Below are 24,916 nucleotides of genomic sequence, written 5' to 3' on the forward strand. Positions count from 1 at the left end.
CGTATTATTTAATAAAATGTTACTCACTAAAATTTAATATATGTACAGTTGATAATTTAATTTATTTAAAATTAATATTAGTTCTTAACTGATGAGATATCGATGTTGGATAACTACAATATATTAATACCGTTAGAGTTCAAGAATATGAATTTCAAAATATGTTTAAATCAAGCAAAGAATCTATCTTGTTGTTAGAGCTAGTAGCTCTAGAATAACAAATCCAAAACATGTTGAAAATGAGCAGCGAATCTATTATGGTTATATAGTGTCTGCCTCAGTGCCATCATTCGTTTAACCGTGTATGCTTTACACCTTATATTAAATTAAAAAAAAATCGAAAGGAGCTTTAAACCAAAATAAACTAAATCAAAATCATAGGCTAAGAGGAGAATCATATATTCTGGAGATTTAGAATTCTCCTTTCACAATTTGGAGTAAAGATGGTCAAATACTTCTGACGCGTCCCTTTTCTCGTTTACGAGGAAAATTATAAGACACATTTTATTTTGTAGTCTTATAAAACCAAATATATTCCTTATGTATTTATTTATTTATTTATTTTAGTCACTAAACACTGTTCAAGATATCATATAATTCCAATTATTCAGATTAATATAAGCAAAATTGGCAAGCGTCTTTGATTACAAATTTGGAGTCTTCAAAAACCCATTTCAGAAATAAAAAAACCCCCATTTCAGGAAATTTGATCTTAAAGTGGAGGGAGTTAATAATAAATAAATAAATAACTGTTTGCTTGCTTCATGGAATATTTTTGGGCGACGGCGACCTATAACAACTTAAGAGCCAATAAAATTGAACTGAGAAATTTGATGACCCTTTACAGCCACTAGGCCCACAACAATCTGAGGTTATAAAAGCCAACTCTTGCTCTCATCTTTTGCTCAGAGTAAGAGAGCAATTCTACTTAAAATTACTTGCTTCTTTCTGAATAGAGATAGAGTGAGACAATGGGTGCTAATACTTCTTCGCCAAAAGAGAGACTTTCGCTGAGCGACCTCCGTTCAAGGAAGTCACGGACAGCTTCCAAAGTCAGTCCTTTTATTGTGGAAATGAAGAATGAGAATCAGTGGAAATCTCAGTTCAACGCTCTAAAAGACACAAACAAGCTGGTAATATATTACTTAATGGCGCTATCTACTTTTTTCTTGACACTGAGGCTCTCTTAAAGACATTTTTACCTCTTGAACCAGTTCCACTTACCATTTTACTAGGTTTAGTTTGAGTAAATCACTAAGCATATCCAATTTCCATGTTCATGTATAGCTGGTGATCGAGTTCACGGCCAAATGGTGTGGACCATGTCAATTCCTTGAACCGAAGCTTGAAGATTTAGCGGCTGAGTACACCAATGTTGAGTTCGTGAAAATTGATGTCGATGTGATAATGGTAAATACTTATCATTCTTTTTTTTCTTATCTCTTTCTCAAAGTCTAAAGAATATAACGAAAATATTTCAACAAATAATAATTATTTGCTTTGAGTTATAAATAACGTTTGATTGAAATGCAGAGCGTGTGGAAGGAGTACAACCTTTATACTTTTCCTGCGGTTGTATTCACGAAGAGAGGTCAGGAGGTAGACAGAGTTGTTGGTCTGAAGCTTGATGAGATAGAAGGAAAGCTCCACAAATACGCATACTCCTTCTGAAAAATATGAAGCTTTTACTTTCATGCCAAAAAAAAAGCTCTTCTAGATTACCATATGCCAATAATAGTAGTTTACTACTATGTAAAAGTAAATGTTTTAACTAAGATTCATCAAATAAAACCTAATTTGTATGATGTAATTATGTAAAGGAATCGAAAAATAGATTTGCATGTACCCGCATAGCTAGTGTAATAATCTTTGACTAATTTGTATTGTTTACAGAATAAAAAATTAGTATTAAAAATATATATGGTTTATTCTTTCTTGATATCCCAAACAACCTTAACTAATTACTTTACAACAAAAATAACCTTAACTAATTTATATATATGCACGATTATTTATTATTTTATTTTATTTGGTACCCTGGTGTCTTTGGATCGACCCAAGCTTTTTTGGTGTAGCCAATATGGAACAAAACTAGTATTTCTTTTCTGGAAAGGATCAAACAAAACTATTTTATTTGAGCAAAAAGACGGAATTTTCATGAACCAAAGTGTTCTATATTATTTTTGTTTTAACAGAACAAAACTATTTCTTTTCTGGAAAGGATCAAACAAAACTTTTCGGAGATATAATCAGAACCGCTATTTACTGCTAAAAATTAGTATATCAAATATGTGTCTCTAACTCGTATAAAGCGCTCTTATTTATCCAAAATACGACATAAATTATAAAAACAGAATACTCACTGAGCTCTTCATCATGTTCTTTCTTGCCTTGAGGCTAAAGCTAGAAGCTTGGAATGTACTTTGAAGAGTATCAAGTGTCTGGATTTGGAGAATGCTATTTCTTCAGACTCGATTGATTAACCATTTGGAAATTGGTTCCAACTTCTGTTGTAGTGGATAACCTTTTGGAGAAAGGTAAGAATTGCTCAGAGACTTGCGCCAAACCAATCCTTATTTAGCCTCCAGGATTTGTTTCCATTGAGGAGTGATTTCTAAAATACATGTCGATAGTATTCACATTGTGTCAGTTGTCGAGTCATAACTTCTCATCATCTCTCTTATATCGTTGTCCCAAACTTCCTGCTATAAAATTCTCTAGACAGTTTGTATATCACCTGTGAGTCTATAACTAAACTATAGGATATTGTTTCTATCACTTACTTGTGTTCTTAAATGGCATCACCTAATCTTGTTCTTAGATGGCATCACCTAATTATGTTCTTAACTGACATCTTACATCATATTCATAGGAAATACATTCTCACTTGAGAGACGATGGACGGTACATTGTTATATGAATTTCCCCCTCCCTACATTTATTTAGGTATCTACACGCCCTGTGGTGCAATGCAGATTTTATTTTATTTTTTGTAACTGAATGCCATGCAGATTCTACATTATACCGGAATCGACCGAACTATTCTACAAACGTAGTTGCAACATCGTATTATTAATCCAATTTTTCTATAATGGTGACGTTCGTGTGACGGTTCCGGTATCAATGAGTATATATATATATATATGGGTCTTGTTAAAATCTATCTTCTCATCGGAAATGGAGATTTTTTTATTTTGAAATGGAGATTGTTATTTTTGCTTTGGTGGTGAATGTGTTAACAAGTTAGTAGAAGAACAATTTAGTAATATCAAAAAGGAAAAGGGAACAAATTAGTTGAAGAGTTGGTGAAGACGCGCGCAATTATGCTTGAGCACTTTAGTCTTTGATGATTGATAAGAAGTCTTATAATAACATCATTTTATTATCGCGGATGTTCACATATAAAATGGCTAAACTTAAGTGATTCGTTTACAAAATAACAAAAAAAATGAAAGATTAGCACCCACAGTAATGACCTATCTGCATACTCGTATCTAATGGAACGGGGGACCAATCGTTTACATTTTGGTCAACACCATATTTCTCAACACTTCGACCAATATTGCAGAACACACATAGCACGCCATTTAAAAAGTATTTGAGGGTACGAGAACGACATGCATTGTTCCGCTATTTGGCGGAGGCTGCAAACGAAGAGGAAACAGCTTGCCGTTTAAAGGATTGCGTGTACACACGACAACATCATCCATGCTAGTCTCTTCCTTCAGCGCCTGCGTCAACTTCTCCACGCTGTTTCCTTTGAAAGTTAAAGCGTATCCAACGGCCGACTCATCCTCCACGTGACCCTCTTCGTCTGCGATGTGGTAATATATGATCCTTCCTTCAGATTTCGGCGGCGACTCAGTCAACTAGTCAATAACAAATCAAGAATATGTTAAGACGACAATCTTGAAAATCCACATAGGTAAAATAATAATTCAACATCAGAATTTTTTTGAAAAAAATCAGCCTAATACCAGTTTTTTTATTACAAGAAAAAAAAATTGTATCATCGTAATAAATCAGCTTTTAAAGAATACCAACATTTTCCTCGGATGTTTCTGAAGAACTCCTAGACACCGGAGGTTTTGACGGGATCCTATGTGGCGGAGAAGGACTCGATGGCCTCCTATGTGGTGGGGGGCTCGACGGCCTCCTATGTAGCGGAGGAGTTGTAGCCACTGCTGGAGCTGGAGTAGCCGTTTCAACCAAGATCTCAACGATATCAACATCCCACAAGAACGAGTCCGAAGTATGAGGAGAGTCATGAGTGACTGAGTTACGCCACGGAGGAAGTCCACCATTGGCTCGTAGAAAGTTACCATGCCTAGTCTTGAGCTTCATTTTAGATCCTTCTCTCACCGGCTCCCACTCGACGGACGCGTTAAGCCGACTAGGTTTCGACAGGACCACTTTAAGTCCCGTGGCACCGAGCAAGAACCGCTCGTTCGAAGCGGTGAGGTAGTTACCGTAACAACTCCTTAAACGGATCACTTCAAAGGAACCACGAACTGGTTCGACGGTCCATCGAGCTCTCTTGTCGGAACCATTCCTGTCTTGAGTCACCGTCTCTTCGTCCTCGTCCGCCGTTAGATACTTCTCATGGACGTTACGCATCCTAACGGATTTAGCTTTGTGGAAAAAATCCATTTTCTTGATACTAGCTAGCTATGTTATTACTAAGATTTGATTCACAAGCGAATTGTGATGTAAATAAATGTAATGTTTGGTGTGTATTTATTATTGAGACCAAGTCCAAAGCGGCACGCGGTGACGTGGGACCTTTTTCAATCGTTAATTTTGAATTAATTGAATAATGAATAGTCATGTGATGAAACGATTTTAGCCACTAGGCATAGAAAGGTCGTGCTTCATTGATGTGTTTCACTATATCTGTGATTTCCACGTCAGCATTTTTATATATTTCTATAACTCGTTATTATCCTTTCACATATGCTTCCCCCGTTACAGCTTGTAAACGAAGGGAACAGAGTATTATTTTGTCAAAAAAGGGAACAGAGTATTTATTAAAAGAATCCTATGATGAAAATGAATCTGTTTTGTTTCTGTTATGAAAATTGAATATATTTTGTTACAAGACTGCTAATTTTATAATGTGTCAAGACTGCTTATTTTAAATTCGAATATAGGCAACAAAAATAATCAAAAATGTATAAATGATACATATGGGTGGTGTCCATGGATATATGAGGGAGAAAACAATGTAATAATTATCGCCCGTAAGAAACACCAAGATTATAGAATCACAAAGTAATAAGAAGTCCTTCTCTTATTCAATCAAAACAATCAAACAAAGCTTGTGTAATCAACTTCAAACACAAAAAGCTCTTTTGCTCTCAAACTCACAACTCTCACACACAACATAACTCACGTCATAGCTTTGCTTATATAGTCAACATAACAAAACCTATTCCTAGTTGATAAACACTAAAACATATATTATGATCATTATCCATATAGATCATAATCCAACTAGGAATCATATAACTTCTTGATTAAGTCTTCAAGCTAACTCCAACATTCTCCCCCTTAAGCTTGAACCTACTCACTTCTTCAACTCCAATCAAACCTCTCATCTCAATGAACTTGATCCTTCCAAGCGGTTTAGTTAAAATGTCTGCTCTTTGCTCGTTCCCCGGTACATGCTCAACCTCAACTTGCTCATTCTCAACGCACTCACGTATAAAATGAAACCTCCGATGAATATGTTTGCTTCTGCCATGAAACACGGGATTCCTTGCAAGTTGTATTGCCGACTTGTTATCAACCTTAATAACCACTCGCCTGCACTCTCTGTTCACGACTTCACTTAGTAGCTCTTGAAGCCAAATGGCTTGTTTCGCTGCTTCAGTAGCAGCCATAAACTCTGCTTCACAACTTGACAAAGCCACTATCTCCTGCTTAGTAGAACACCAAGTTACAGGACTATCTCCAAAGTAGAATACATGTCCAGTTGTACTCTTTCCATCATCAATGTCCACGTTATGTGAACTATCGCTGTAACCTGTTAACTCTGCATTCTTATCACGAACAAAACGAAGTCCGTGAGTACATGTTCCTCGCAAATAACGCATGATCTGTTTCAAGGCTGCACCATGGGACTCCTTCGGTTCCTGCATATATCTGCTAAGTACGCCAACAGAAAACGAAAGATCAGGACGAGTATGGAGTAGATAGCGTAGACAACCAATACTACGACGATACTCCTTCTCGTCTATACTCCTTTCGTCTTGTGCTTTAGAAAACTTTGAGTTCATCTCCATAGGCACTTGTGTCGGATTACACTGAGCCATGCCGCTTTCCTCAAGTATTTTTCTTGCATATCGATCCTGCGTTAGAGTAATGCCATCATCACCTTGAACAACTTCTATACCCAAATAGTATGTCAGTTTCCCAAGATCGCTCATCTCAAATTTGGTAGCCATCTCTCTCTTAAACACTTCGATCAACCTTAGTGAAGACCCAGCAACGAGTAAGTCGTCCACATACACGACTACGACAAGTAGATCATTGCCTACTTCCTTTCTGTACAACGATGGCTCTTTTGAGCACCTAAGAAAACTCAGTCCACGCAATATGTGATTAAGCTTCACATTCCAGGCTCTCGGGGCTTGGCGTAGTCCGTAGAGAGCCTTCTTGAGCTTATAAACTTTGCTCTCTTGTCCTTTGACAACAAAGCCTTGTGGCTGACTCACATACACTTCTTCCTTTAGGTCTCCATGGAGAAACGCCGTCTTAACATCTAGATGGTGAATCTCCCAACCTTCAGATGCTGCCAAACCAATAATCAAACGTATTGTCTCAATGCGAGCCACAGGTGCGAATACTTCATCATAATCAACTCCATGCCTCTGAACATATCCTTTCGCTACCAACCTCGCTTTAAACTTATTGATGCTACCATCGGCGTTACGCTTGATTTTAAAGACCCACTTAAGGCCAATTGCCTTAGCACCTGCAGGTAAGTCAACAAGATCCCATGTCTTATTCTTTTCAATCGAGCATATCTCGTCTTTACACGCATCAACCCAGACTTTTAACTTCTTAGCCTCATCATAATCCCATGGTTCCTCGTTTACTACCATTAGTAGTCGCTCACTCTCAATTTCTGCTAGTAGGATGTAGTCATCAAGGTTAGAGGGCTTCCTACCAACTCGTTGTGAACGTCGTAGTGGCTGAGGATCGTCTTCCTCGTCAACACTGTATTCCTCTGTTTCATCATCTTCATTGCTAATATCATTCCCTGCTTCTTCTTCATGTATACTCTCACCGGACTTATCTCCACTTCCAAGATCATGTAGTTCTACAATAAACTCTCCAGAGTTTGAATACTCTGTCTTATCACTCTGTTTCCAGTTCCATTCTCTTCCTTCGGTAAAATGCACATCGCGACTGACTGTGATCCGTCTGGTAGTAGGATCAAGAAGCCTATATGCTTTTGTTCCTGGTTCAGTTCCCAAGTGGACCAACATCTTTGTTCTGTCATCAAGCTTTTTCCTTCCCGGCGTCTCTGTTCTTGCAAAACAAACACACCCGAACACCTTTAGGTGACTTATGTTTGGCTTTCTCGATCGTAGCATCTCATATGGCGTTGTAACCTCTAGTGATCTTGTTGCCAAGCGATTGATCAGATACGTGGAGTGTCTCACAGCCTCGCCCCATAGATAATTAGGCACATTCATGTGTTTAAGAACACTCCTAGTCATCTCCATTAGAGTCCGGTTTCGTCGCTCAACCACCCCATTCTGTTGGGGTGAGTAGGGTGCTGTTAACTGTCGCTTTATTCCGTTCTCTCTGCAAAAAACATCAAATTCTTGAGATGTAAACTCACCACCTCTGTCTGATCGGAACATTTTGATCTTGCTTTGTATTTCTTGTTCGACAAGCTTCTTGAATATTTGAAACTTTTCAAAAGCTTCACTCTTCTCTCTCAACAATATGCTCCACATATACCGTGTGTGGTCGTCTATAAACACTAGCACGTATCTCTTCTGAGCCGGTGTAGGAGGTGTGATCGGACCACACAAGTCTCCATGAATTAACTCAAGCGGTTTACTGGCCCGAAAAATCGTTGCTTGTGGGAACGACTTCCTGGCTTGCTTTCCTAACAGACATGACACACATGTTTGTTTCATGATCACCGTGTCAGGTAAGCCAGTGACGAGTTCCTTCTTTGCCATCAGCTTCAATGTATTAGTGTTGACATGACCAAGACGTGCGTGCCACATATCAGACTCTGTCATAGTATCTATCTTCAAACAGCGTGTCTGATCAACACTTAGTACTACCTTGTAGAGTCTACTCGATGTTCGTGTAGTCCTTAGTATGAGGTCTCCGTGTCTGTCTAGCAGTGTCAACGTGTTCTCCTTCATGAGAACCTCACAACCAGCTTCGGTAGCTTGACCCAAGCTAATGATATTGCTTCTCAGTTTCGGGATGTAGTAAACATTGTTCAGTGTCTTCTTCTCTCCTCCTTCAAATATGAACCGTATAGACCCTTTACCTTTAATGTCAACTCTAGAGTCGTCACCAAATCGTACTTTACCCGTCACTGTCTCATCAAGATTGCAGAAGAACAATCGATCTCCACACATGTGATTTGAGGCGCCATTGTCAAGATACCAAACTTGTTCCATGTCATTGTTAGTCTCAAATATGGCAGGGTTTACTTTCTTTTCATTGAGATATACTATCTCATGTACCATTAGTTCATCAGCATTATGAGTGTCATCATCCTTATTCTCCACGATCTCCTGAAGTTTCAACTTCTTCTCCGGACAGTCGGACGCATAGTGGCCTTGTTTATCACAGCTGAAGTATGTTATGTGAGATACATCTCCACTTTGCCTCTGTTTGAATGCATCTCTTTGGCTGTGAAACGCTGACCCAATACGGCCTCGTCCTCTTCCTCTCCAATTAGAGCGACCTCCTCTGCCACGAGTTCGGTTTCCACTATTGTAGCTTCCACCATAACCATCTTGACTTGTATCTCCATACATCAATTTTCCTTGATCATCAGATGTCTCCTCTGTTTCTTCCGTAATCCTCTCTTCATACGCTTTTAGTCTACCGACTATATCTTCAAAGCTAGTTGTTTTAAGGTCAAGAACTTGCTCAAGGGAAGCAACCATATGGATGTACTTTTTCCTTGGCAAGCTCTTTAAGAACTTTTTTACTAGCTTGGGTTCTTCAATGGTCTCTCCTAATGAAGCAGATTTTGAAGAAATCTCAGCAAGTTTCCCAGCAAAAACATCAATTGATTCATCATCTTTCATCTTGAGTTTGTCAAATTCAGATGAAAGTGTCTGAAGCCTGGCTTCTTTGACTCGCTCCGCACCCACATGCCTTGACCTTATTGCATCCCACACCCCTTTTGCTGTGTCAATATCACCCACTTGTAGGATCAAAGCTTCGGGTATGGATTGGAATAAGAAGGCAATGGCCATATTATTCTTCTTCACATCTTTGGACTCACCATCTATCGTTTCCCATACTTCACAGACCTTGAGTGCAATCTTCATCCTCATCGCCCAGACCGTATAGTTCGAAGATGTTAACATCGGGAATTTGACTGCTCCAGGGCCTGCATCTTTATCCTTATCCTTCACGATTATATCTTTTACGTCACTCATGATCGTTTAGATGAAGTCTTCTTAACAACTTTGTGTATGGCTCTGATACCAAATATAGAATCACAAAGTAATAAGAAGTCCTTCTCTTATTCAATCAAAACAATCAAACAAAGCTTGTGTAATCAACTTCAAACACAAAAAGCTCTTTTGCTCTCAAACTCACAACTCTCACACACAACATAACTCACGTCATAGCTTTGCTTATATAGTCAACATAACAAAACCTATTCCTAGTTGATAAACACTAAAACATATATTATGATCATTATCCATATAGATCATAATCCAACTAGGAATCATATAACTTCTTGATTAAGTCTTCAAGCTAACTCCAACAAAGATTGAGGTTGACGAGTGTGGGACTCTCTTTAAGGTGTAACTCATATAAGGGATGACAAAGTGATCATAAGCGACAACAAGTTATTTACATTTTTCTCGTGTCTGTGATACGTTACTCTTATTATTTACGTATACGGTCGTTGTCATGGACTGGACAAACTAGATTCGTGCCAAATCCGCTTTAAGTCATCTGTTTTGGTTTTGGTTTGAATTTAAATATGATCTTCGTTTTGGTCCGGTGATCAAGAATCAAAATTAACATGCTATGCAAATTCATAACCAACTTAAAATTAGTGAACCAGAATCTACACCTACTCATTATAACAATGATTGGATCAGCGTGTACTAATCCCGCAAGTACTTGATAGCTAATCTACTTTGAGTTCAGTTGATCACAGAGATTGTGAAGGGAAGTACATTATCTGGATCCAACAATGACGGAATAGGAATCTATATGAGATTCTTCTAAGAAACCCAGGAAACATATCAGAACAAGATTTGCAACTTTGTTTCGCAAAATATATTTTGAATTAAAAAAAATAAATGTACTTATCTAAGATCTCATGTATATTGTCTTGATTAAGTAATAATAATCTTTTAGAGGAAGAGAAAAAGAAAATCTAATATCTCAAGCAGCCCCTGTTTTCTTAAAGAAAAATATCTACTCACAAATGAAGACCATCCCGATCAAAACATTACCAACTAAAGCCAACTTCACAAACAAAGAAGTGGCAACCAATAAAGAAAATATTAAAGACAAAGATCAAAGTCTAAAAACACATATGACACAACAGAGGCTATAATAACTCTCTCACTCTCAAACACACATCTTTAAGCCAAAAAGGAGCTACCAAACTTGGAAAATGGCACTTGGCTCGGGCCACTATATTGCAGCTTTTCAAGTGTTTTTTGAGCTTAACGAACTCAAGTAGTCCAATGGATCCAATAAAACCTATAATCGATAAGCATGGCCATAGGTCTAGGTACAGGCCCAATAGTACGATTTCTCCTAACGACACGATTTTGAAGTTTCAAAGGTTTTCTTTTTTCCTAAATAGTTTCAAATGGTTCATGATTGAGTTGGAGAAATATAATCAGACAAAACATTATTAAAGAAAGAGACCCCAAAAAGGTCAGCTTTATTTGATCCCATCGCAATAATTCCCCTTTGATATGAATCATGTCATGAATGTAAGGCTCCAAATCAACGGCTGTATCATCGCGCCTTAGATTTTTGCTGCGATCCTTTATTGTTTGGAGGACAAAATTAAGATGTGAACAAAGTAGCCACTGTTTTCATTTATGTATCAGGACCCGACCCGCCGGATAAAGACAACGGATATATTATGTATATCTGTGGATTTTGCGAAACAGATTTGACAAATGTACTCTATCAAATTATAATATGACTTCAGTTAACATTTAAGCTAATCTTTTTTTTGGTCAAACCTACATTTAAGCTAAATTTTTTTTTTGAACAACACATTTAAGCTAATCTAAAAGACCAACTATGATCTGTTAAGTCTTTTTCCACATCTTATTTCTCGAATTTAAAAACAGAAAAGCTAACACTGTCTTCTATCTAATGTCGTTAAGTCTTTGTATACCATATATATGCATACATAATTAGAAGTATGAGTGTTTTTTAAATGCATGATTAATGAGAGTCTTTGATATAGAGTCTCTCAAAATAATAATAAAAAAATTAACTATGATGCATAAATATTTCAAAAATTTCACATCGAAGTTATCCAAATAATTTATTTTTATACAAGAATTGGTGTAAAGTGACAGGTTTAATATTTTTTCACCAAAAAGTGACAGGTTTCAAAATACCGGTTACCTTGAATAATATCCCCTATATATTAAAAAAGAATCATTACAACATTTGGTGTAGCCATGTGTCATCACAATACTTTTTAAAATCTTTAGAAAATATATTGGTCCATTTGAATATATAATAAATTTTTATTAAACTAACGATAAATTAATTATTAATGCTCTTCATTATTTTCTTAAATAAAATTACGGAATTTCGCAATGTAACTAAAGTATATATATGACAATTAATGATTTTGAATAATAAAAATTGATAAAAATTAGAATAGAGTATCCTTTATCCATTTTAAAAAAAATTAACTTATCAAAATAAATTAATAATAAAAAGCTAGATTTTTCATATGTGTTATATTTTGAATTTTTTAAACTTACTATAAATAACTAAAACTGTTAAAAATCTCACATTGAAATTTTTGTGACCATGGATTAAAATTTTGTTACGAAAAGATACAAATGATTACAAAATCATATAAATAGGGAGTCTTATTTAACAAATATTAAGATTAATATATATATATATATATATATATATATATATATATAATTAATAATATGTACCATACAAATACATAAATATTTGATTTCGGAGTTTTGAACAATCTTTTTTGATTCAAGATTTGATCAAATATTGACAACTTAATATTAAATTATAAATTTTTGCATTGAATATTTTTTTAAATATAAATTATTAAATTTATTAAACATCCCACAATTAAAATTTTGTTATCAGTAATTGAAACTTTTCTTATAAAAAGATACAAATGATCAAAAAACATTAGTTAATAGATATCAATATTAAAAATATAAATATCATTGAAATTTAATATTTACCATATAAAATAGAAATAGTTTTTGTTTGGATTAATAAAATTTATTTAGGTATTCGCACCAATTTAATTATATACATAATAGTTACTGAATTTTTAATTATTTAATAAATATTTATTATTTATAATATGTAAAATAACATGTAATATGTAAAAATAATTTATATATAATGCTCATTCCGCGCAAGACGCGGATCTTCAACCTAGTTAATATTTGTATGTTAAATATTGAAAAATCTAACATAAATTTTCATTGGATAAGCTCAGAAGTTCCAGCAATAATTCAAAGTACATATACAACTTCTACTTCATTATTGTAAAAATAAATAAATAAAAAGTCTTCCCCTATACTTTGAACTAAATTTCAATTTGTCCACAATGTATGTCGTCCCCTTTTGACCCTTTTTCTTTTTCTTTTCGCTTTTTGTGCTCTCATAGTCCGTCCCATTTGTTCTTCTCTCATTCATTTACTTTCTAAAATGTGCATTTGGCTTAATTTGAAGAAAAATTAAAGGAATTTGTAAAATATTTCGAAATCGTTTTTTCTTCATGTGGAATTTTATTTAAAGAAAGCTTTTGACGTATATGGATGCATTTTGAATTCCACTTCTTGCATAGAAAGAAACGAAAACGTAATTAAAAAAATACAAAATTGCTAAGATGTTCATTTATATTAAAAGGAAATGAAACTAAAAGTTAAGAGAGAAACTCTTCAGTTTCCGAGTTCCTAAATCTTCACGTGCCTCTTCTTCTCCTTACTTCCTCACAACTACTGTCCACTTCTAAAACTCCAGTCATCACCAGATTCAGATCTCTTTCACTATGTCTCACTCACCGTCTTCTTCCCGACGGTTCTTTTCTCTACTCATCTTTGTTCTCACCATTGTTAAAACTTGCTCGTCTTCATGCTCTTCTTCTTCTTCTACTTCCTTTCATTGCCCTCCCTTTAATGCCTCTCCACCGTTCCCATTCTCCACCTCTCCCGGATGCGGCCACCCAAATTTCCAGATCCAATGCTCATCTCCACGCTCCACCATCTCAATCAAAAACCTCACCTTCTCCATCCTCCATTACTCCTCCCTCTCCTCCTCTCTCACGCTCTCTCCGCACCTAGACTCTAACCAAAACAACTGCTCCTCTCTCCGGTTCTCCTCCTCCTCCCCAAACCGGTTCATCGACCTAACCGGTTCTCCTTTCAGAGTCTCCGACTCTTCCTGCTCCCGTCTCTCCCTCCTCCGTCCCTGCTCTCCTCTAACTCTCCCGAACTGTAGTCGCTGTCCTCACGACTGCAAACTCCTAAAGAACCCGGGTCGGATCCTCCACGGATGCGAATCAACCCACGGCTCCTTATCCGAGCAAGGCTGCCAAGGAGACCTCCTGAGCTTCCTCCAAGACTTCCTCACCAGATTCGGATTCGAAGTCGAATGGGACTCATCCCAAGACCCATACTTCCCTAAATGCAAAGACTGTCGAGTCAAAAACGGACTCTGCGGGTTCAACACAACCCACCCGAATCAAGACTTCATCTGTTACTCCTCTCAAAGAGAGTCAACAACAACAAAAACAACAGTCAACAACCACGTGGCAGTGCTATGCCTCATCTTCGCTCTAACCTGCCTCCTCCTCGCCATCTCCGTCGCGGTAGCCATCTTCCGATCAAGAAAAGCGAGCTTCCTCTCCTCAGTCAACGAAGAAGACCCCGCCGCTCTCTTCCTCCGCCGCCACCGCTCCGCCGCCCTCCTCCCTCCCGTCTTCACCTTCGAGGAGCTTCAAACCGCCACCAACAAGTTCGACCCCAAGCGCAAGATCGGCGACGGAGGCTTCGGCTCCGTCTACCTAGCCCAGCTCCCCGACGGCAACCTCCTCGCCGTGAAGTTCCTCCACCACCACCACGGCGACACCGAGCACTGCAAGGCCTTCTCCATGAAGTCCTTCTGCAACGAGATCCTCATCCTCTCCTCCATCGACCACCCCAACCTCGTCAGGCTCCACGGGTACTGCTCCGACCCGAGAGGCCTCCTCCTCGTTCACGACTACGTCGCCAACGGAACCCTAGCGGATCATCTCCACGGGAGGAGGTCGAAGATGACGTGGCGCGTACGGTTAGACATCGCTCTGCAGACGGCTTTGGCTATGGAGTATCTACACTTGTCTATCACGCCGCCGGTTGTTCATAGAGATATCACTTCCTCGAACATCTTCGTGGAGAGAGACATGAGGATTAAAGTAGGGGACTTCGGTCTCTCTAGGCTCTTGGTGTACTCGGAGACGACGGTTAGCTCGGGTTCTTCGTCTGATTACGTTTGCACGGGCCCGCAAGGTACGCCCGGTTATCTTGATCCGGATTATCACCGGTCTTTCCGGTTAACTGAGAAGAGTGATGTTTATAGCTACGGCGTCGTTTTGATGGAGTTGGTTTCGGGGATGAAAGCGGTTGACCAGCGTCGTGAGAAGCGAGACATGGCTTTGGCTGAGCTGTTTGTTTCTAAGCTACAGATGGGTCTTCTCGATCAGGTGGTTGATCCGTTGCTTGCGGGTGGTGAGGAGGAAGATGAAGGTGGTGTTGCGGCGGTTGCTGAGCTGGCGTTTCGGTGTGTTGCGGTGGATAAGGATGATCGTCCGGACGCGAAGGAGATTGTTGGAGAGCTCAGGAGGATTAAGAGCCGTACACGTTTGGCTGAAGATGACGTGGCGAGATGTTGACTGTTGGATTAGATTGCGGTGATGTAATGTGATGATGAAGTGAAAAAGAGTTTGACTTGTCCCCACGTGTGTCAGGGCTGAAAAGCAAACCTTCTTACCGGACTAGAAGGATGTGAGAGGCTCACATGGGTGTTGTGTGGTGACGTAATCCTAGTACACATAACTCGTAGTTTGTATTATGTTTATAGATTTTGTAAGTGTGGGAATAGAGATCCGGAAAAAAATGATTTTGTTGTTTCCTGTAAGCGTAAGATATCAATATTGGGAATCCAAATTATAAAGGATATCAAATCGTGTGTATATCAATGAAATCAACATGGTTCGTAACTCGCAGCAAGTGTGCCAACTAGCACCCGATTCTAGAATTGTTTTAGTGCTACAATTAGCATCAAATTACGAAGAAGTTACGGATCTGACAACTCATAGGAAAGCTTATGGAGTGGGCATCATCTCTTAGAGGTATTCTCCAGACCACTTCCGACCTGTTTTCAGAACATCTTCAAACCCAGCTAACAAGCATGATTGGAGTGAAGTATTCACAAAGTTCAAGGATACACTTTCATCACTTGGGTGGTATTACTAAATCGTCTATCAACTTGACCACGGCCTATAGTAGGGGATGTACTCATGCATGTCTCTTCTACCTTCAACCAGACGAAAGCAAGACCATTTTCTTATATGCACTTACAAGTTTACAATCTAGCTCGAAATAATAGGCGATTTGAAGGGATATTAATTGGTAGACTAGTCAAATACTCGGCTTTGATTTACTATACAATGATACGATGTTGTCACGTCCATCTTTCCTCGATTGGAGTTCTAAACAATGATCTATTTTGTTGAAGAAAGGGCAACCAAAGAAGACATCACCATATTCATCATCCATCCAACCTGCCATCTCATATGCGTCGCTGAAAAGGCGATAATGTTGGCGGTCGGAAACCTTATTGTTGAATCAAAGGCTAGAAGCAATAATTTTCTTAGATGTGTTTGCAGAATGTGTTGATTTGTGTTTTGTTTTCACTCGATATAAATTTATATGGAATTCATGCTAGTTTCATTGGATAGTTGGACTCTCCAACACATACGATTCTGATCCCAACATATTATGGCTTCCTCAAGAGAAGTTGAATATGCTTTAGTACACTTACCCTATACAACCAGCTGATACAAAACACAATGAATAATTGAAATTTAGTGAAAATAAATTTTAACACGTTTTTCATGTACGTACTCGCGTGTATGTATCAAGGCATTGCCATCGTCTAGTTTCTAACACTTGGAGACCTCCGCACGTACACTACACCATCTTTTCTTATTTCACTAGAACACATTTAAATTAACAACTATAACTGCTTTAGTCATATTAAACACGTTTGGTTACTTTTGATTGTATTTCTATGTTACTATGTATTTGATTTCATTTCCTGAAAGATTTTATTTTATCTTATTATATCATTTACAATATTTATTTTTAATTATTATACCATCTATAATAATTTTATTTTATAACACTGGTATTTTGTTTTCTAGCTCTGCTAATCCAAGTAAAAACACAAATGTAATACATTAATTTCTACTCTTCCTAGGATTTGCATGTGGCTATATGGAGTAAACATAACAAAAAGGCAGAGCTAAAATGAGAAGTTACTATAAGATTAATTGCTAACAATACCGTGTACGGTGTATCCCAACTCTTGGCTTCTTAACCCAAATATCAACAGACTTTTTATATTTGATATTGACAGATCCATAAATCATCCGACAGTCAAAACCAATATCTGATAAATACTCAAGCATCGGTCCCTCCTTTATGCCACGCACCATCTTTAAAGCATTCTCTAGACAAAAATGAAGAATACAAAATAAAATGACAAAACCAAATGTTTTTCTCCTCCCCATACTTCTTATTGCTTCTCTCTTTTACTTATCCCACACCTTAACACTTTTTGGCATCCCAATCGATGAAGTCTACATTCGTGGTACCCTGCGTTGTAGCCTTAACGGAAACCCAAGTGCACCACCAGTCTCCAATGCCACAGTCTACTTAGTATGTGGCGGCGCAAACTCAACCATCGCTCAAGCAGTGACAAATCCGTACGGTGTATTCGTCATTGTGCTCAACACAGTAGAGACGCTTTTGATCAATCCAAGTGAATGCAGTATCAAAGCAAATCTTCCGACTGGCACGTGCGAAATCATTCCACCGGACGGCACACTCAGTGCCTCAGTTAATCTGGTCAACATCACCATCAGGGGTCTTCTTTTTATAGCTAACTATGCCGCCGGTGCATTCAGGGGCGAAGCCAGGAAAGTTTTGTTATGGGGACCCCCCATAAACTACAGTGTGACGTGTATGTGTGTGAGTGTGTGCAAATGATCCTATGTTACTTGTTCGGAGATATAAAAGTCTATATGCTCCAAATTATCTGTGTACAGTATTTATCTAAAATAATACTAGTAATTTGATATTATATCATGTATGGAATTGTCCTTAGTACTCTACTACTCTTACGGTCTTACCCTTATACAACCAGCGGATACAAGAACAATGATGTTTTGTGACTCATACAGTTAAGTACACTGTCGATTAACATAGTACACCAAAAGTCAATTGGTTTATACGATATTTTGGTTATACGAATAAAAAAAACAAGCAGAAGCCCAAGCAATTTAATGAACAATTGAAAACCAAGTGAATATCTACACGTCTTTATTGCTCCTACTTGTTGTGTCTCTCTGATCTTTGCCAGCCGTTTCGGACGAACCTAGCAAAAGATTCGGGTGTCCATCTTTTCTCTAGAGTTTTTTGGCGATGTGTGACTAGTCATGAAGCATTTGTGCCCTTGGTCGACGCCCATAATAACCGGAGCAGGCTTGCCATCCTCTTCCACTTGGTGCTTCTTGGAGTTTCATTCGGGTTCGACTCTGTTTATTCTCTGCTGATGGATAATGTCTTTATGCAAGTACACCGGCAAATCAAGATCTTTAGCCTCTTTTGAGTTAATTTCTGTCCTTGCACATTTTTACAATTTTATCTCTTCATATTGTTCTGTACCGAGTAGCTGACTTATCTATGTTCCTTCAATTTTGTTTTGCAGCAGAATTGGTATATGTCATTTGCAGCAGAATGAAATTACAAAGAAGAAGAGTGAAACAGTGTTTTTAAACAACGAAAACCTAAGTAAAGTTGAACCAGTCAAAAAATAACCTGCGATCAAATGAACCGGCAGATCCTGGTTCATATAGAAACTAAAATTTTGATAATAAAACAATTAACTTATCTTATTTTAAAGTAAAATTATGATTTATTAAAGATTAATAAAATATTGTCTCTCGTCATTATTTTGTCTATAATAGATAAACCACAAGAGTCACAAACTTTAATTTTCAAGTCAAGATATAATTTTTGTCTACTTCTCACTTTATTTAAATTATATTTCTTGATCACTTGTTTAGAAGACTTTATTAATTGAAGCATTTACGTTTGTGAATTTGTATTTCAAAATATAACTTTTAACTAATTTATATATATGTTTAATTTTCAAGTCAAGATATAATTTTTGTCTACTTCTCACTTTATTTAAATTATATTTCTTGATCACTTGTTTAGAAGACTTTATTAATTGAAACATTTACGTTTGTGAATTTGTATTTCAAAATATAACTTTTAACTAATTTATATATATATATTTTTAAAATAATAAAGATTTAGAGTGATAAAATCTAGGAATAAAGTTTAAATATGTTTTTCATATTAATATTAGATTTGAACTATTAATTTATTTTATTAATTTTGTTATATTTTAATTGTTATTTTATATTTTCAAATATTATGGTTAGTTAAATATTTTATTTGATATGATCTATTTTCTAAGGATATGCATATTATTTATAAAATATCATTAAACTCATTAAAATTTAGTTCTCTCTACCCAATATCTTCCTTCTCTGATTACAGAACTGGTATAGCTAGTACTGAATTGAATCAGAAGAAAGTGTAGAACAAAATTTAATTAGGAATCCAGAAAAAAACTTCAATTAATTTTCAAGCACCTATTGCCAACCTATTCCAAAAGCTGAAGTACAATCTAGTTTTCCCACTTCTCTAACACCATCCGATTTTAAATCTATACAAGTTATTTCAAAAAATTTTGAAATTGATAAACAATATCTTAAAGAATATTTTTATCTCATAAAAATAAAAATAAAAATAAAAGATAGTGGTATTTTAAAACATTCATTAAAAAACGACTATTAGTTATTGAGAAAATTGGTATGATCATATGAATATAAAATAAAAACTAATATCACATTCTTTAGATGGTTTGAAACATATTCCCAAGAAAATAAAATAGATTACCCTTATAAAAATGAATCAATTCACACTAGTTCAACTTTGTATAATACATAGGAAATAACAACATGAACCAAAGTTAGACCATATCTCAACAAAATCTCTTTACAAAATCTCTTTTGTATTAGTTATTAATTAAATTGTTATTTTCTTTTATAATACACCATCAATCTATCAACAAAAATCAACATAACAAACATAAGAAAATTCATTAACCGTTCAAATAAAGACAGGATTGTAACTTGCAAGCAGCACAAAGATAATGTTTATTATATTCGGGCATAACAAATTATTATTACATTCTCGCAAATACTAACGCTTACAAACATCAATATTTTTGGCAAACATAAATAAGATACACATATTTGTCTCCATTGCGAAAATACACGTTAAAGATTTTTCTTTTTTAAAAAGTCATTTCACTGAACATTGAACTTCTGTTTAGCAAACTCGACGAACTCTTTCACGGTAGGCATGTAAGGTTTCACAGCTTCATGGGCTCTGAATCTCTCGGCCCACTGAACCAAGCCCGGTGTTGCATCTGGACTCAAAAACTTCACACCTGAGAAAGCCTCGATGACAGAAAGTGGACCAACTATAACCCCACATACGATATCAATGTACCCAATGCTTTCCCCTCCAAAGAAACCTCCACCTTTGCTGCTCTTCTGAAACGCCTCTTCCAACACTGCGAGACTCTCCATCAGATTTCCGGCCGCCGCCATCCTCCCTGCATCGTCTTTCGCTCTAACCACCGCATCTATCGACTCAAAGCACTGTACCATGTTCATAACATTCAATACACATATTCTACCATAATTATAATAAAACTATTGTACTAGGTCCACTATGTATATTAAGTGCGTACCTTTTGGGGTCGGATCAGCCGAGATTCATTAAAAAAAACAGTTATAATAAAACACCACATTTTGACATATACTTTCTAAACGTGAGAATAATTTTTGAATAATTAGAAAAGTACAAACATATGTAAATAAATTTATAATTATAAATTAGAATAATCTGTTTATTTAATCTGTTTTATATTGCTTTTAATTTTATTTTAATGATTTAAAATAGAAATGAGATCATCCATTTTCTTCAACATGTCTTGCGATAAAAGTTCGTTCTCATGTTTTTGATAGAATGAGCTAATATACATGTTTGTCCATATCATATTTTATAAACAATTTGATATGGAACTTGGTTGTTCAAACATAGGTATTAGTTAAAGTTTATATGAAACTTGTTTGTCACCTTTCCGTCGACGAAGTGAGCCCAGAAACGAGCAGCGGCGCGATCTTTTGGGCTGGAAGGGAGGATGGAAGGCTTGGATGGCCAGGCTTCGTCAACGTACTGAACGATGTTAAGTGACTCGCAGATTGACTCGTCACCATGGATGAGGACAGGGACTTTCTTGTGGATTGGGTTGGATTTAAGAAGAAGATCGCTCTTGGATTTCATCACATCGGCTTCTTCTATGTACTCATACTCTACGGACTTGAGGTGTAGAGCAATTCGACCCCTCAAGGCGAATGGGCTTGACCATGTCCCAAGCAGCTTCACAGTACTGTTAGAGCCATTCTGAGCCATCTCGGTTTTTTGTTTTTTCTTGATTTGAGTTGTGTCTTGAGGAATAGATTTGTTTGTTTTCTTGTTTTTTAACATCTGACGAAATATCGTTTTGAATGTTAAATCGATCGAGTTTTGAGTGTGTATTTATAAAGGAACAACTCGATTATTATGTTTTCTATTTCTTGAGCTTCTTCTTGTTTTGCTGGCATTTTGACGGCTATGTATATTTTTTTCTAATTTTTTTTATGTTTCAACTTTATAAAAAAAGTAAAGAATAATTAAAGATATTTCGTTGGAATTTAAGGTGTCTCAGTTTGACTGGCACTGAACTACGAAAGTTTGTCACGATTGACTGTTGACTTATCAAAATCTTTTTTATCCAAATATTTCAAAGATGGTAGGTGGATTTTCTCCACCATAATTCAATTATTTATGTAATGGTATTATTTTCAAATAATTATTTGTTTCAGGTTCTGAGAGAACAAGATCTGTTGTTTCCAGTATAATAGTAAACCAATTTTCTATCTCGATTTATTCAAAAAAAATCTATTCTTGATCTAGAATTTTTTTTTGCAACCATGATGATTACTCACCTATACCACATATAATTATCTTAATTTATTCAACTAAATATAATAACTATCGAACTACATATTAAGGAAATATGATTGACTTAAATAGTGTTTTAATTTATTTTACAGTTAAGATCATTTTTTAACATAAAAACAGTTTGATCTATTATTAAGATTTGGGATGGTCTTGAACCAAATCGGAATAAAACAATTACTATAACACAAATCCTTATGATATATATGTTCTGATCACTATCTTACCTAATGAATCTGCTTATTTGTTTTTAGAACTAAAAATCATGTATTTGTTAAAAATGTTGAAATTGACTTTAAATTTTTAAAATTAACTGTTTTATATATTCTTTACATTTTGGCCAGTTTTACTGCTTGTTCTCTTTGTTCCGTATCTATTTCTTTATTCTTGTTTTGTTACATCGTTAAAAGACAATGGTCTCTGCATTTTATATGTCTCACGTGCCCGCTACGTTACTAAACTTAACACCTAATTATGTTACACAGCAGTTCTGATGAACTAAGTTTATACTTCAAGTCACGGCAGAATGAGCATTATTGTTGTACCGTTGTTTAATACCAGTATTGAACAGTAAATTAGACTCATAAAAAATCGATTCGCCACCAGTAACATTAATAATATGGACCTTCTTTTTTGTGTGCAAAATAATATATATGGACCTTCAAATCGCCATTTTTTTGTAGGTATATATATATATAGTCGCTGTTTTTGAAAAAGAAATCCATATATGATTAAATTTATCTTAGTCTTCGAGTTGATAAATTGTAGTAAATGGTTAATTAATGGCATATTTGGAACTTGGAGATCCATGTTTCATTTCTATGGTATGGCAATGAGCGTTTGAGTGAACTCTTAATACCTAATTGCCAGATCCTTCCCTTTTCTGCTGGTTAAAAAAACTGCGACTATATTAGCATATAAGTACTTCAATGGACCGGTCTTGATCACATGTATAAGAAAACGTTTGCATCTGCTCCAAATTTAAGAACTCTAATTATGAACAATTTTTATGAAGTGCACTAATACTATTACAGATAATGCAGTTGTAAGAGAGAATGCAGTTGTAAGAGAGAATAATTTCTCATTGTAATTCTCTACAATTCTGTGCCGGTCTATTCTAAGGAACTCGTATATACTGAGAGAAAGTCGATATAACCAGCACGTTCACTAATTTGCCCATAATACCAATAATGTTAATGTGGTGGTCTACCATTGTCTTCATCAGTTACCACTTGCTATGTGTATTTACGAGGTATTTCCAATTTGATAAAATGTGGCGAAGCTTCCTTGCTCAATGGAAAATATCACGTGATATTTAGCTTTAGATATATAAAATAAATTTACGTTTCCTCATTTATACATCATACAAAAGTTCAGCAAAAAAAAACAAATCGACAAAAGAACTTGTTGACTATGCCTTTTAATTAATCGAGTCTAACATCTTATTCCTCGATCTCGATTATTCGATACATATGGTAATTTGCTCGTCGTCTATATTTTATTTTAAAATAATAGTTTTATGACCTTTGGTTTTCATTTTTTTTGTCTTCATTTAAAGATTGAAGTATTGAACTTAAGCCTAGCGAACTCGACCAGTTTTTCAATATCAGGCAGGACAGGTTTGACTGCTTCATGGGCGTAGAATCTATCTGCCCAATTGAAAAGACCTGGTGTGTTCTCTGGATGTATGAACTTGACCCCGGTAAATTTCTCTAGAACCTTGAGAGGACCCAACATTGATCCAAAACCGATATCTATGAATCCGATGTTTTCTCCTCCAAAGAAGCCTCTTCCTTTGCTGCATTCTTGAAACGTTTCTTCCAATAGAGCCATACATTGCTCGAGCTTTGCTATCGCCGCCTTTCTTTCATCCTCGTCTTTTGCTACTGCCACTCCATTGATTGATGTAAAACACTATAAAAGTTCAAGAAAGATAGAATGATTATACAAGCTAACAATCAAAGTGTGTGTATTTGGTTTTATTTTTTTCCTAGAGATCGATGAGGGCTAAGACAAACATGAAACATGACTTACGTGTTCGTCGATGTAGACGTCCCAAAATCGAGCTACGGCACGATCAAAGGGATCAGAGGGAAGTATGGGAGGACCTGAGAGCCAAGTTTCATCAACGTACATGACGATGTTGAGAGATTCACGGATTGGTTTATTGCCATGGATGAGGATAGGGATCTGTTTATGAACGGGGTTATAGTTTAATACGCTCTCGGAATCCAAAGTATCTTCTTCTTCGAGATACTCGTACGATACACGCTTTAGGTTAAGTGCGATCCGAGTCCTCAGCACGAAAGGGCTAGGCCATGCTCCTAACAGCCTTACGTACTCATCATTTTTTGAACCATTCATGGAGCCCATAACGCTTTAGCTTTTGGTTTCTGAAAGTACGAGAGAATATATATTGATTAAACTCGCAGCTGCTTTTTTGTGGGATAGGAATTTAACAGCTGTTGTTTGATGAGATTTCGACTTTGCGTTTGCGTCTATATATAGGGACGAGCTCATTTGTATTTTCTTCTCTTAGATTTCGGCACTCATGTCGGTCAAATAAAGCTTCGGTATGTACATGTGTTTTGATATTCCTAATTTGAAATTTAAAATGTATTATTGGGTCGGTAGGAAATACAAAGTGACAAGAGAGTCAGGAAATTTGGTGAGTCCAATTTAGTTGCCTAATATGTACCGTTGCTAAACAGTGGTACCTACACTAGTTGCAATTGTATTTCAATTTCATTTTTCTTGCTAATTTGTTGGAAATTTATGTATAGTTGCCTAATATGTACCGTTGCTAAACAGTGGTACCTACACTAGTTGCAATTGTATTTCAATTTCATTTTTCTTGCTAATTTGTTGGAAATTTATGTATGTGCCCAAAGAAAGGTTGGAGTAATATATTTTTGTCTCATATGAATAGTTGCAAGAATGCGATATCCGCAAAGAGAAAAAAAAAATAATAATTGTTCTTTTACTCTAACGAGTTTCATTTTAAAAGTGTTGAGTTT

The 24,916-nt window shown here is 36.2% G+C and overlaps 6 protein-coding genes across 6 annotated transcripts; 3 read left to right on the forward strand and 3 right to left on the reverse strand.

Annotated features, from left to right (window-relative positions):
• The first annotated feature begins 922 nt into the window (after nucleotides 1-922).
• Nucleotides 923-1,805, forward strand: LOC108817439 (thioredoxin H8-like). Its single transcript, XM_018590119.2, has 3 exons — nucleotides 923-1,133; nucleotides 1,288-1,410; nucleotides 1,534-1,805. The coding sequence occupies exons 1-3, from the start codon at nucleotides 972-974 to the stop codon at nucleotides 1,669-1,671; spliced, it is 423 nt and encodes a 140-aa protein (XP_018445621.1). The 5' UTR covers nucleotides 923-971; the 3' UTR covers nucleotides 1,672-1,805.
• Nucleotides 1,806-3,363: 1,558 nt separating this feature from the next.
• On the reverse strand, nucleotides 3,364-4,706 carry LOC108817437 (uncharacterized). Its single transcript, XM_018590117.2, has 2 exons — nucleotides 4,045-4,706; nucleotides 3,364-3,869 (listed from the first exon to the last, which is right to left on the reverse strand). Exons 1-2 carry the CDS (start codon nucleotides 4,648-4,650, stop codon nucleotides 3,588-3,590), a joined length of 888 nt encoding a protein of 295 aa, XP_018445619.1. The 5' UTR covers nucleotides 4,651-4,706; the 3' UTR covers nucleotides 3,364-3,587.
• Nucleotides 4,707-13,239: 8,533 nt separating this feature from the next.
• Nucleotides 13,240-15,598, forward strand: LOC108818320 (LEAF RUST 10 DISEASE-RESISTANCE LOCUS RECEPTOR-LIKE PROTEIN KINASE-like 1.5). The gene has a single exon (XM_018591258.2). The coding sequence runs from the start codon at nucleotides 13,481-13,483 to the stop codon at nucleotides 15,359-15,361; it is 1,881 nt and encodes a 626-aa protein (XP_018446760.2). The 5' UTR covers nucleotides 13,240-13,480; the 3' UTR covers nucleotides 15,362-15,598.
• Nucleotides 15,599-17,220: 1,622 nt separating this feature from the next.
• On the forward strand, nucleotides 17,221-18,363 carry LOC108815368 (uncharacterized). The gene is made up of 2 exons (XM_018587997.2): nucleotides 17,221-17,723; nucleotides 18,115-18,363. Exons 1-2 carry the CDS (start codon nucleotides 17,232-17,234, stop codon nucleotides 18,361-18,363), a joined length of 741 nt encoding a protein of 246 aa, XP_018443499.1. The 5' UTR covers nucleotides 17,221-17,231.
• Nucleotides 18,364-19,967: 1,604 nt separating this feature from the next.
• LOC108814954 (glutathione S-transferase U12-like) lies at nucleotides 19,968-21,501 on the reverse strand. Its single transcript, XM_018587610.2, has 2 exons — nucleotides 20,976-21,501; nucleotides 19,968-20,494 (listed from the first exon to the last, which is right to left on the reverse strand). Exons 1-2 carry the CDS (start codon nucleotides 21,384-21,386, stop codon nucleotides 20,138-20,140), a joined length of 768 nt encoding a protein of 255 aa, XP_018443112.1. The 5' UTR covers nucleotides 21,387-21,501; the 3' UTR covers nucleotides 19,968-20,137.
• A 1,689-nt stretch (nucleotides 21,502-23,190) lies between these two features.
• On the reverse strand, nucleotides 23,191-24,368 carry LOC108816160 (glutathione S-transferase U11). The gene is made up of 2 exons (XM_018588731.2): nucleotides 23,934-24,368; nucleotides 23,191-23,813 (listed from the first exon to the last, which is right to left on the reverse strand). The coding sequence occupies exons 1-2, from the start codon at nucleotides 24,270-24,272 to the stop codon at nucleotides 23,448-23,450; spliced, it is 705 nt and encodes a 234-aa protein (XP_018444233.1). The 5' UTR covers nucleotides 24,273-24,368; the 3' UTR covers nucleotides 23,191-23,447.
• Between the last annotated feature and the right edge of the window lie 548 nt (nucleotides 24,369-24,916).

The sequence above is a fragment of the Raphanus sativus genome, chromosome 7 (genome assembly GCF_000801105.2).
Source record: "Raphanus sativus cultivar WK10039 chromosome 7, ASM80110v3, whole genome shotgun sequence".
NCBI lineage: Eukaryota > Viridiplantae > Streptophyta > Magnoliopsida > Brassicales > Brassicaceae > Raphanus > Raphanus sativus.